Here is a 12915-nt window from a genome sequence, read left to right as displayed (position 1 = left end):
GATATAACCGATGCCCAAGAGTCAGTGATCGTCTTTAATGGTTTATGGCCCGTAATCGCGACCAAACTAGGGCTTATGCCCACGGACATGTGCCCCGTCGGGTTTCCGCGACGCTCCGGAGGTCATCGCAAGAAAAATCGCTTCAGACGCCATAATCTCCCCACATGGGCTTTTCAGTCGCTAGGCAACGCCCAACCTCTCTCCCATTCGATCTCCTGATGTCCGGGGTATACTCAGCCACCCGGCTTCTGATTGGAGTGGTTTTTGCCGATCACGGCCAGCTACTGACAACAAGCTGCAAGACTTATAAAAGTCATATACTCGGGTGGTTGCAGTTGTGCTGTACAAATACACCGCTAACACCAGACACTGGAGGTTTTAAAATTGTCCTGTGGACATGCACCTATTTTTTCTAGTCGCTACTTTTTCTCGTATTGTTTCAGAGCGAAATCCAAGAGGTCGGGATACCATCTCCGACCCACATCTTGGTGGCTAATCACCCGATGAAGGAGCGTCCCTTCGCCCGTCCGGCCACTGAATATGCGATTAAACGTAGCCTCCGCGTCCGATCGTACCTTTTCATCCTGTACCAGATCTCTGACATGCTGTGGAATTTGCAAGGTAATTTTCTCAGCAGAGAGATCTAGCCCCATTCCCAGGAACACAGGGATGGAAAACCGCGGCCCGAGAGACGCGTCCGCCTTATCGATAAAATTCCGGGGCGCAAGACTTACCCGATGGGTCGTCGCGGTGCACACGCCCCCAGTGATCGCTTCTAACGCCCGCCCAATATTCACCACCAGTGAGTTCTCCACCGGTGCTGCCGAGATCCAGTCGCCGGATTTATTCTGCACTTCTAATCCTGAGTGGGGCGATGCTTGGAGGAGAAAGGTGAGGAATTCCGAGTCCTTATGAGGCCCGACACCTTGAACCTCTGCCTCGGTCGAGGACACGGGCGGTGGTGGATATTTGATCAACTTCAACTTCAGTTGCTGTGGGTCGTCAAAATATGGGTCCAACGCTGTTGGTGGCAGATCCAGTGCCTCTGATATGAGACCCCGAAATGCATCTGATAGTGGACTGATTTCCGCGAGATATGCCTCAATGGCCTTGCGGAAACCAGGAATTACTCTTTCATCGGGCCACTGTGAGAGTGAGCAATGTTGTTCTGGAAGAATAACAAGCAATCAATATTGAAAGTCCGTACCTGGTTAGGACCCCGAATATTTCGATAGAGTGGCTCGTCGGGCCCTGGAGCTGGTAACTCCGTAGCGAACTAGTACTCGTGGTGCTATTAGCCTCATCTTGCTATTCCAAATATATATCTTTGTAGAGAGCCGTACATCGAACTGTTCCCGATAGTCCTGTTCGCGCGCAGTGATCTCTGCTCCTAGTCGAGAATAGCCCAGAAAATGTTTACTGTTCACCATTTCTATCTCGACCTTCTTCTCTAACGGGAGGTCAAAAATATTCTTGCATTTATCCACCACATCCTGTTGAATTCGAGGTGCAATGGGCGCATTGATCAGGTAGAAGAACCCCACATTGATCAACGCATTCCGAAGGTCGGATAAGAACTGCGCCTTGGTCGTTGGCGAGGTGGAAAGGGAGTAGTCCAATATGGGGATTGTAGTAAATGATGATGTATTCGCAGCCATGGTATGTAAATCAGTGCTTCTGTTGCGATCAATTAATTATATGGAGGAAAGATGAAGTTTATTGCCATCTTGTCTTACGGTTTTATGGCCACAGCCGACCGTATTGTCATTTTCCCGGTCGGGTCTAGTGCCGTATCGCATCATCCCAATTATGGATGAGGTGACGGCTAAATTACATTACCTGATAGTAGATGAACTAGGAAGAAAAAGATGTAAAATGTTAGATCAGATAATGAACCAACTTTAGGTCTATCCTGAGATGTACGACACAGTAATCGCCAAAATATGCATTTAAGGTACACTCAATTTTGAAACGCGCTATAAAAACACAACCAACGCAATCGGGGAATATTCAGAATTTTGCAATAGTAGATAATGAATCAGTCGAAGTATTCATGAGGCATACTACGCCAGGACCTAACGTATCCCAGGAAAAGGTACCTGCACCTAGATCGTCATAAAGAACATGACCGCGAACGCGATGACCGCAGCTGTGCGGTTCAGCTGATCCTTCGAGGCTCCGGAAGTCGACGCCTCCATCAGAATCTCCGGTTCATAGGCCGACGGAGTGGTGGTGTTGGTCTTTCCGTCCCAGCAGTAATTCTGGAAGCAGGTATTGCAGATATCAGGAAGCTTCGTGTTCGTACGTTCAGTGGACCGTTGGAGGATGGCGCACCCAACGCACGATGGCCAGTTCGCGTCTGTACTGGCATTGCCCTGAGTAACGACGTTGTAGCCATTCAAGATGATATCATCGCGTTGCTGGTCCTTATACGCCAGCTGGAAAGTCGAGGTGTTGGACTCGGCGGTGTAAGGGGCATTGGGCAGGTAGACAATCAACGGGGTCGGGGTGCTAGTGTTGGACGAATTGCATCCAAAGAAGGTCGGGCGTTTGTTCAAGCCGAGGTTGAGGAACGTGTTCACATCGGGCACCGCAGGGAAGGAGGTCCCGTTGGCGATACCAGTGGTGTTCAAGCTACGTTCATAGGTGTAGATCAGAGAGGACCCGTTGGGCCAGCTATAGTCTGTATCGGCGGACGAATCCACGGCAAAGATCACGTCCACATTGCGGCTGGGCTGAATCAAGGGGTGCAGGGGTATGTTCTGTCCATCTTCACCACCATCGACCACGTCCAACTCCGGGGTCGACGAATAGGCTGCCGTTGAGTTGCGATATTTGTAGAAGGGGTTGGGTGCATAGACGGCAATGTCCTCGTCCTTTTCGCCTAGGTGCTCCAGGACATCGGCAATAGCCTCCTTGAGGAAATTAGGAATATCGGTGCCATTCAGACGCAGGATAAACTGGTTGAACAGGGACGAGCTGGTACCCATGACAAAACCCGCATTGTCAAAGCCGCGCACGCACGATTCCCCCTTGGGGAGCTCACCGTTCTCGAAGTTTGATCCGACATACTCCAATGGCGCAAAGCCGTATACAGACGGATCAAAGGAGCCAAATTCCCATGGGTTGAATTCATACACGGTCGAGTTGCTTCCAATAAGTATTTCGCCCGGGTTACGTCCATCGGCAACGAGGATGGGCATGGGCATCTTACCCTTCTTGAAGTCGTCGGTCAGGGCGATCGACGACCAGGTATAATTGGAACCGCCATCGTCGGTGGTAGCGTTGATAAACTGATAGGAGAGAGCGCGGCCCCAGTAGTCGGTCAACGAAGTGTTGAACCCAGCCTCCCTCTTATCCTTCACAGCATCGTACAGGTCCTTCCAGTAGGCGGCAGTGTTAATCAATTGGAAGTGTTTAACATCAGGGCCTTCAAGAATAGAGTTCTTGAAGTCCCAGACCTTCTCGCTGGCCTGCAGGTCACTGATCGTGGTGAAGTTGTTGATGTATACAGAGCCTACGAGCCATCCACCACCACTCAGGCCCGATAGATAAGTAGACGACTGCAGAAGGCCTCCGAGTTGTCCACGGGCTGTGGAGTTGGAGGTACGGCTGTCAAACGCCTTGATAGCACCCGCGCCATTGGTTAAAGCGCGGTAACCACCACCCGAAACGGCAATGGCCACGTTTGGAATGTTCGATGCATTGTTTTTATGACGGTCAATGTACCCAGAAGCATCAAAGGAGGTCAGATTGAGCCGACCGAGCAAATCCTTCATGGGTTGAAGGGTCTCATTCCGACGCACTTGCAGCCAATCCTTCTCATTGGTAGACAGGGCGGCGGCACTGCGGATACTGGGGCGAGTCGACGGACAGGAAACATTGGCGGGAGCATATTCATTAGGGGCGTTGGGGAAAGCCCGTGGAGTGACGGCGAGCGAGGCGGCATTGGCCAGGCCCGCCGCTAAGGTGAGCAGGGCGACCTTCATGGTGGCAGAGACGGATGGGAAATGGAGGAAAAGACGGAGAATGGCGTCCAAAGGGGCAGCAAAGAAGGATGCCGCCGTGAAGTAATATATTGACGGCGGTTCAGCCATGAGGCCCCATTCTTTGGATTGTACCACATTTGGGCGTGGACCAACCGGAAGGCAGTGGAATTGAACGTCTCCATTCTAGCAATTCTAGTGGAGCATCCCCTGCCAATCACCTTCCTCTTCGGAACCCGGCAGTCGAATAGGGCTGATTAGGCAGCACTTTTTAATGGTTCTTCCTCGTTGTGTTCCCTCTCGGAATGTCACCTTAAGCGCAGGGTCATCCACCATGGTCGCTGTTCGAGCTGACTGTGCCTTGTCGCACTGCCACTTGTTCATTTAGGCAGCATCATAAAGGCCCTAGTCTCTCATTTCCTGGTTCTTGGCAACCGTTGACATCCAGATTTGCGAAGTGGCTGAGAAGTTGTTCTTTGAAAGAGGACTGGCTCGAAGAAATGACTCGAAGGTCTTTGCCGGTCATGTGACGTATCCGATCATGACGTCTGCACCAAAAAAAGACCCTGCACATCATTTATGCTTTGTTTGTTTGCTTTATGTATACATAATATTTATGTTTATGTAACTGATGTTCCATCATCCGACTGGCTTTAGGCGGCCGTCAATAAACATTCCACTGATGCTTCACGAAATTTCTGCAATGTTTCTCGGCAATTTTATTTAATATTTCTTGATTGATATTGTTTTATTTTTCTGTGCCTCCTGATGGGCCCCTTCCTTCCTGCCGCTTCACTGCAGTCCAACCATTAAAATCATTCTTATGGCTTTTCCCCAAGCCCCTTGCATCTTTAATCAAACAAAAGGACGACCCGAAACATGCCTCAAGGATCACGCCGGCAAATCAGAGCTGCCTTTAGGCCAAGCCAAGCCCCTATGTAGCTGACAAGAGACAGACCGACATTCGTAGGGCTAGCGTCCCAATAGCGTCTTAGCAAACCCATCAGGCTTCCCATTTGGGCCGCTAAACCCGCCGCAAAAATAGGACCTCCTCTCTGACATAGTATTTCTTTGTACTGTAATGTCATAGCGTGTTTGACAATCAGAGACCCGTGGAGAAATTGTCCATAACTGACATCACCCACAAGTTTTGTTGTTAGAAGGAGAGTATTATTACACTAAGCCGCCCTTGTCTAGGGTTGGTTCATTTCGACCTTCTCGATAAATTCTTTAGCGTGGGGGCCATCCGCGGAGGGATTATTTTGCTTCATGTACTGTAATCATGACAATGTAGGCTGAGCTGCAATCTTACTATTGCTTAGAGACGACAAACCCAATAGTATGACGCTATTGAGAAGTTGCTGGGTCCAAATGTGTTTAGTGCCTGGGTAGGGCTGGTAAGACAAGTATCCACTTAAATGCCCTAATCGTACTCGTATTGAACTTCTTCCTAAAGAATAAATCTCCTTTTCTAAAATGTTAGCCACACGGGGAGCCCATACTACGCCTATGACTGCCGTACTGATAATATCTACCTTGGAGTCACAGGGTTCTCTGGGTGGAAAGACATGAGGGACTGCAGTACGCTAGGTCGTCTAATTTCAAGAGTGGAGATACTAATGAAACCGTAGTATGAAAAGGAAAACAAAGAAAAAACTGAAAGGAACAGATTAAGCACTAAAAGGCATGACCACTCCGCGATAGTTATAGAGTATCCTATTTTGTGAACCATAACCAAAACCGCCTCTCACAACACCCAAATGAGGCCTATCTGCAACCTGTACTCCGTCACTTAAGATCTATGCTTACCGACTAAATCGTATCAAATCGAACAACTTCATTTACTCGATGGCAACGAGGTTGCAGAGCTATTCCAAAGTATCTCACCTCGGGAGACACCGGGGATATGATGCGCATCGCTGTTGTAAGTAGGACGCTGTGCCCGTATTAATACCTCTGAGCTGCAGGACTAATGGCTCCTTCTGGTATACAGCAACGAGACCAAGTTTTCGATAGAGAAAAATAAAAATGAGACTTGCATCTGTTCAATACAGATTGCAAATATCCTATATAGGCAAGCAAACAGGTCTTATAGCATTGCAATCCATGGATGTCCAGCTGGCTCGTCAAACTGCCCGTCCTAGTGCTTGAATCATGATCTACAAAGTTCTGCATAACCCAGCACAGAGACGCACGAAAGACACTCATAGTGGCGCCATCATGTGTGGTGTCTTGTTTTCAGGCACTCGGTGAAGATAATTGGTTCGCCTCTGTGAGAATGTCCTTCTACCCTCCCTTCTTTATCCTCTCTCTCCTAAATGTCAACGGTTCTTCTGTGTTCGAGCATCGCGTTATCCCAACAAAGACTTATAAATGCATGGTCAGCGATATACAAGACGTGGCGCAATTATGGACTATGCAACGCTTGTTACTCTCCCAGTGGAGTTGGAGTTAATGGAGGACTTAGTATCTTTTCTTGACTTACATGCCAGGTACAATCTTCGACTAACTTCATGAGTGGTAGCCAACAAAACATCCCTAGTTACGTTTAGATATAACTTTTATCGAAAGAAGATACAGTTGACAGAGGAAAATCTCCAGGCCTTTGTCGCCGTGACACAAAAGGAATGGCTGGGATGTCACCTCCAGCACTTGACGGTGGTGGATGTGCCAGCTGGCGATGATCAGACTATAGCTGAAGAACGAGCCGTAGTCCTTCTACAATGGGCTTTGACAAACCTGCGCGTCAACTCTGGACATGGCCTTCTGGAATCCCTTACTCTCACATTTGAAAGAGAGGAAAATGCCGGGGCACCCTGGAAGAGCACCTGGGAGGCTGCAGCGAAGCTCTTTCGTGTCAGTACGGTAGCACTTGGTAGGAGCAAATTACATGTGAAATCATTGGACATATTTAGTAGTATTGACCGCTGCAGTTTGGCATGTGCTGAGATCGCGAAAGTGTTGAAGAGGAGTCCACACTTCTGAGGAGAAGCTGCACTATTTCCTCCGGCGCCGAGACCTCCGCAGCCTGACTATGAACAGATACGCCTCGACTCGGGTATTTTTCAATCAATCTTCGAATATCTATCATTAAACATGAGAAAGCTGCAGTATCTCCTTTTTGATGATTTTTGGGAAGATAAATTGCTCTACTTCGATGGCCTAGGGCAGCCACATCTTCCTAGTATTAGCGGCCCCGACTTACCTAATTCCATAACGAGAAACGGACACGAAACACGCAGGCCTATCCGGTATTGCTTCAGTATGGACGGGTCGCTAGCTGGTGCCGATTGTAGACAATGGATGGAGAAACATTGGCGTCTTTACGGACCTCCAGGAAGCCCTTACGCGTGAAACGGACTAGGACCGTCATGTAACCAAGGCGTTTATTAGTCTCGGGGTGATTTCAATTCATATCTTGTTGGGGCTGGCAATATTATTTAGAAAGTTTGATTCGTCCTATAGAGAGTTAGGCCTTTTCGTGTCTTTTAACAGTTCCCTAATTTTCGACTCAGTGATCCCTGTTCACTGGAGAGGGAGTTATACAGACACATCATCGCAGCCTGTAGCGGATTATGGTCGTTTAAAATGGAAGAATTAAAGTGAAACAGCAGCAGGCTCTTTCAGACGCTGTCAAAGACTGAGGTTTGAAATATCAGGAGAAATAAGCGGGTCATTGTCTAATCATCAAATGGTCATGCATCGTTCACGTACCAAAGGAAAGAACGAGCATGGCCATTTCCCTCACAAGGCTTTACTCTCGAGTCACTGCCCTCCACCGATTAATCCGCCTCATCAATACTTTGCCTCTCAAAACTCTTGGAAGTAGGGTATGATATTATCACTACGTTTATATAGGCGAATATCAACAGGCAACACTGACATCTGGCATTGCCACCTTAGGTCACGATTACCGGATTTTCGTTATAGTTCTCGGTATTCTTAAGTATTTAACCCGACACAACCTCCTGGGAATCGTTGTCCTTGTGAACATTCTCTTCTCGCGTGATGGCAGAATTACCAGCCTCTCCACTCCTTGATCTACCGACAGAGTTGCAACTGATAATCATCGACAAGCTTGACTATCCCTCCAGATTATCACTTTCGCAGACAAACAAATACCTTCGATCCTTAATTTCCATACAACCTCCCTCCACACCACAACAGAGAAGACAGTATCTTTGTGATAAGGAAACATGGCTCGGGTAAGCACTCGTTGATGCAACGAGTGTACGTTTTCCTATCGCAATAAGGCTGACTTCTACAGATACCAAGAGTACTTCGCCTGCAGCCGCTGTCTCCAACTCCTCCATTACTCCCGATTCACCAGCGGTCAAGTGCGTGGGAGACACGCTAAATTATGCCCTGGAAGGTATCTTCGAGTTTGCATTGATTGCAAAGCGCATGAAGGCTTTGAGAGGGATGGGAACCGGGACCACGACCATAACCTAGATGAAGTATTGGGCCAATTGGTAAACGTTGGTCTAAGGTCTGCCCAAGCAATGATGCCGATTCCTCCTCATCTCGCTGTGCATCCTCCTAATCCCGCTGTGCCTCATGCTCATCCCACGATGGCTCCTGCAAATCCCACGGCGCCTCCTGGGCCATACGTTAACTACTATAACGGCTATAGAGGTAGCTATTCGCCTTGGTGGCCATACTACCCGCCTACTGGCCGGCAACCATAGTTCATTATAAAACAAATAAATCAATTGGATGTTTTCATGAGAGGGGCGTGATGAGAGCTCTCATCTATGAGCCATGATGGTATGTACATGATTTAAAAAGACTTTAATTGAAGGCTATTCTTTGCCGTTCCATTGTTTCTTTTGCCTGCACATATTGTGCGCAGTTTAAACTCGCTAATGCTGATTTTATAGACATTCTTCCAATGCTATCTCCATTTAAATCTCCACTTTATGCAGTTGATTTGGTTACATTGCTGTGGTGGCTGGATTTGTTGCTGTATATATCTCAATACAGGTTCCTACACCACAATGTCGAATGTCAATCACGGGGTACTAACGAGAGTCTGGGCTTAATTGTGCGGTGGAAGTCGCATCGATCAAAGGCTGTGGGAAAAGGCCACTCGAATTTTTATACTCTGCTCCTCCCTCTGTCTCTCTCTGTATTTGTCCTTTCCTTTCTCTTCCTCGCATTTGTCTTAAAATTCTTATAACAGTAATTAGACCACGGCAATTGGGACAGCGATGTTGTACTAATGGATAAGAGGAGCTACACGCAAGTTTCCGGGTGCTTGCACTTGCCTTCATAGTTGAAGTTCGGAGAGAACTTGGGTTCTGTGAGTATATATGGACCTTGTTAATCTTGTATGGATTATTAGGCCCTCATGCGCATGGTATCTCGATTGATATAACTGTCTGTGTGGTGCACTCTTGTTCAGCTTATGCAATGTGTTGTCCTGAGCATCCTAAATGTTAGCGTAGTCCCACGTAACGATAACCAACTCGAACCAGTATATCCATGAGCTACAGAGAATGCTACATCTGACCAACAATAACCGGTAAAATGAAGATCCTAATTGGTAGTTTTATAGTCAGACACTGTAGTAGATACTGAGGTGTCTGGCTTTCAAATATCACGCCCTACGCCCTAGGGCATAACCCGCGTACTCTGTTCTTATACGATGTGAGTGGTTACCAAAACTCTGCCACGTTATGAGATCACTCGGACTACGTCAGCATTCAGTGCGCGGGATTTGGCGGGATTTAACCTTATAACCTTAAACCGCGCATAAATTCATTCTCTAGGCACCGCTAGTTATAGAGGAAGAAAGGTAGGTAAGGAATGTTCCATTCAACCACACATACTTGGAAGTTTGTAAATTCTTCACCAAGAAAGCCATACACTAGTCGCCACAGAATTCTGGTTTCTCATACCTATGCCCAATATGTCACACCTAGGAAGTGGTGAACATGTGTTACTGACGGGCGCAAACGGATTCGTCGCCTCCCATATCCTCGCTATTTTGCTTGAGGTACGGTTTCGCCCTAGTTCATGTATAGATTAGACAAGTTAACGTTAACTGAGATAGCGTGGATACGCTGTAACTGCCACCGTGCGCTCCCAGAATAAGGCGGACGATATCATCAAAACCCACCCCTCGTGGAAGGGCAAGATCAACTTTGCGATCGTGTCGGATTTCACCTCCCAGGGACCATTCAATGCCCTGTTCGAAGATGTAAAAGTGCCCTTCACCTATATTATCCACACAGCATCTCCCCTGAACTTCAATGTCAAGGATATCCAGAAGGAGATGATCGAGCCTGCCGTGATGGGGTAAGAGATTGCCATTCTACTTCCTCATATTGGAGGCAAGGAGAGTAATTATCATTACAGGACGACGCAAATACTCGAGAGTGCCCACCACCACGGAGGAACATCACTCAAACGATTTGTCCTGCTAGGGAGTGCAGTTTCCGTCCTGAACTCCTTCGAGGATATGAGTCGCGAAGGACGCCCTTACACTGAGGAGGATTGGAACCCAGTATGTCAGGCTTGTTTTCTTTTAACTTAAGGCCACCGACTCATGTAATTTAGGTCACCGCGAAACAAGCCATCGAGCGACAGGACACCGTTCTAGGCTATAACGTCTCCAAAACCCAAGCCGAAGATGCGGCGTGGAAGTTCATGAAGACCAACACACCCGCATTCGATCTGGCCGTGATCAATCCAGACATTATCACGGGTCCTATGATTCATCCAATTTCCGGCCCAGGGTCAATTAACGAGACCAATCATTTCGCGATCGCGAGCTTTATTGATGGGACTAACCCGAAAGTCGAGGATGTGCGGTTTCCATTTTATCACTTTGTGCGTTCTACTCCATGTATCCAGAATGATTTAGTATGAGAGCTAACAAGCATCAGGTCGATGTTCGCGATGTCGCAAGAAGCCACGTTGACGCCTTGACTAACCCTGCTGCTGGCGGCCGGCGGATCCTGCTCATCTCCGGCTTAATTACGCCTCAGCTGGTCGTGAATATCATTCGAAAGCATTTTCCAGCACTGAGGGAAAAGGTCCCGGAGGGTAAGCCTGAGCAGGTTCTACCGGACGGTGTGCATCCGACGGGATGGGATATGCGGGTTAGCTTAGATGTCTTGTCGAAGGGGACGGATGAGGGACAGTGGAAATATATTGATTTGGAGAAGAGTGTTAGGGATGCGGTGCAGAGTATGGTTGACCACAATGTTGTATAAGCCTAGGTGTGTCTTGACGGTGCTTGTCTAAGCCTAGGCCTTCTCTAGTGATGCTAGTCTTTAGTATACAAATTGTAACGCCAAGCGGTGTCTTGTATAATCCAATTCTTTTGATTTGGTAGGAATAGCTCCCTGGCTAGCCTTTCAGAATGTACTAGATTCGCACGTAGAAATCCTAAGAACTGTGGTTACGAAACTTCCATTATTCATGAAAATCGGCAGTGATTTGGATGAGCTCGTTTCATTTCATTGATTGTTCATCGATCTTCGACACAAAAGTTAGCTGTATGCTTTTCTATGCAATATCATCCTTCAGTTTCTATCTCTCTGGAGTGTTTTTATATTGCATACATATATCTTTGATTTCATCAGGTACGATATCACCTGGAAGTCAAGGGTCGACAAACAGTAATGCGGGAAAGGGTACAGCTTAGTGGGTGATGGGAGACCGTTTAATGGACATAGAGGCAAAACTCGGTTTATAAACCAAACTAATGTAGGTGCTATGGCTGAGCCGAACAGTACTGAAAAGTAGCCTTCCTGTTTTCCGATATTAATTGATTGTGGCAAGGCTCCAAGGTGGTTGGCGGGAAGTGGGACACTCTATTTATACATGCGCGGATACATACAGTTGTCGTAACCTTCATATCACTTTCGGCGAGGGACCAGCGTGTATGAATACTACTACTACTACTACTACTACTATCTGTACTCCCTACGCCGTGAAAAGCAAAGTAGGCCTCCAACCGTATCCGTTGACTAGAACTAGTACCTTAGTTTGTCTAGCACGTCATGTGGATTGAGATGCACCCTGATATCTCGACCCGGTGTATAAAGATCTGCCACAATATAGCGAGTCACTCTTAGGGTATCCACTGATACGGACAGAGAGAAAAGCAAACGAATTCACCAAATCCTTCGGAGCAAATCTTTCAAGAATCCATCTTTCTTGGCAGCATTCTTAGGAAACACCTTCCCTGAGTCCATGGTATATACCCTCAATGCCGTTAAACTCGAGAATTTTTGGATCATTGTGCCGGTGCGGCGCGAATCGATCAAGTCCACCAGATTCACATGAACTCGCGCAAGCGCCTAATGCGGTCAGTACAACTATCCCAGCATGACATTGAATAGTGTCATTGTATCTAACCTTCCGACATTGGGTGATAGAAGTCATTGGTATATCTAATTGTAGCTCTCGACACAGAGCTTGCCAGTTCTGAAGTTTGCTTTCAGTACCAAAGTGGAGACCGAACTCGGATCCCATGAAATTGGAACGCTCGCGTTTGTAGGTCTTCGAGCGTGGACTCCAATTCATATGACGTGCTAGACGAGCGAATTCACTAGTTGCCGAGGCTGATGGGTTAGGTTGGAAGCCTGGGAATCGAGAGAAGTCATACTGGTCCTCCATGTTTTTAAGTGCTTTTTGTGGACACAGAAAGCGGGGAGTCGACCCTACTGCGGGACTCGCCCGAACCTAAATATATGAGAGCGGACCCTAAGAAAGAAATGAAGACTTGTCGGATGTGAACGCGACATGGGGCGATGTAGCCTTGCGCCGTATGGAAGTTTCTCTCATTTTCCAGAGAGTACTCGATTTTCACAGCCTTGCATTGGGTATTGGTACGCTTCACTAAGTTTCAGCCAATGAAAACAGGATTGAATGTATGCTCCCTAGAAGGTGGGGGAATGGCTAGCTGAAGATGGGC

General features: G+C 47.5%; 5 protein-coding genes across 5 annotated transcripts; 2 read left to right on the top strand and 3 right to left on the bottom strand.

Moving 5' to 3' along the window:
* Positions 1-419: 419 nt before the first annotated feature.
* Positions 420-1658, bottom strand: BDV27DRAFT_151891 (isopenicillin N synthase family dioxygenase; the record flags this gene model as incomplete). The annotated part of the gene is made up of 3 exons (XM_032071443.1): positions 420-1145; positions 1208-1276; positions 1344-1658. The coding sequence occupies 3 exons, from the start codon at positions 1656-1658 to the stop codon at positions 420-422; spliced, it is 1110 nt and encodes a 369-aa protein (XP_031933714.1).
* Positions 1659-1878: 220 nt separating this feature from the next.
* BDV27DRAFT_119297 (lysophospholipase family protein) lies at positions 1879-4034 on the bottom strand. The gene has a single exon (XM_032064832.1). The coding sequence runs from the start codon at positions 3987-3989 to the stop codon at positions 2106-2108; it is 1884 nt and encodes a 627-aa protein (XP_031933713.1). The 5' UTR covers positions 3990-4034; the 3' UTR covers positions 1879-2105.
* Positions 4035-6264: 2230 nt separating this feature from the next.
* Positions 6265-8438, top strand: BDV27DRAFT_151889 (F-box domain protein; the record flags this gene model as incomplete). The annotated part of the gene is made up of 3 exons (XM_032071442.1): positions 6265-6430; positions 6511-6861; positions 8254-8438. 3 exons carry the CDS (start codon positions 6265-6267, stop codon positions 8436-8438), a joined length of 702 nt encoding a protein of 233 aa, XP_031933712.1.
* Positions 8439-9772: 1334 nt separating this feature from the next.
* On the top strand, positions 9773-11239 carry BDV27DRAFT_119293 (uncharacterized protein). The gene is made up of 5 exons (XM_032064831.1): positions 9773-9984; positions 10042-10286; positions 10347-10494; positions 10548-10820; positions 10877-11239. Exons 1-5 carry the CDS (start codon positions 9889-9891, stop codon positions 11204-11206), a joined length of 1092 nt encoding a protein of 363 aa, XP_031933711.1. The 5' UTR covers positions 9773-9888; the 3' UTR covers positions 11207-11239.
* Positions 11240-12112: 873 nt separating this feature from the next.
* On the bottom strand, positions 12113-12617 carry BDV27DRAFT_151887 (uncharacterized protein; the record flags this gene model as incomplete). Its single annotated transcript, XM_032071441.1, has 2 exons — positions 12113-12298; positions 12357-12617. The coding sequence occupies 2 exons, from the start codon at positions 12615-12617 to the stop codon at positions 12113-12115; spliced, it is 447 nt and encodes a 148-aa protein (XP_031933710.1).
* Between the last annotated feature and the right edge of the window lie 298 nt (positions 12618-12915).

The sequence above is a fragment of the Aspergillus caelatus genome, assembly GCF_009193585.1.
Source record: "Aspergillus caelatus strain CBS 763.97 unplaced genomic scaffold BDV27scaffold_2, whole genome shotgun sequence".
In the NCBI taxonomy this organism is placed as follows: Eukaryota; Fungi; Ascomycota; class Eurotiomycetes; order Eurotiales; family Aspergillaceae; genus Aspergillus; species Aspergillus caelatus.
The sequence above is the reverse complement of the archived record's forward strand: the minus strand, read 5'-3'. Positions and strand labels throughout refer to the sequence as shown.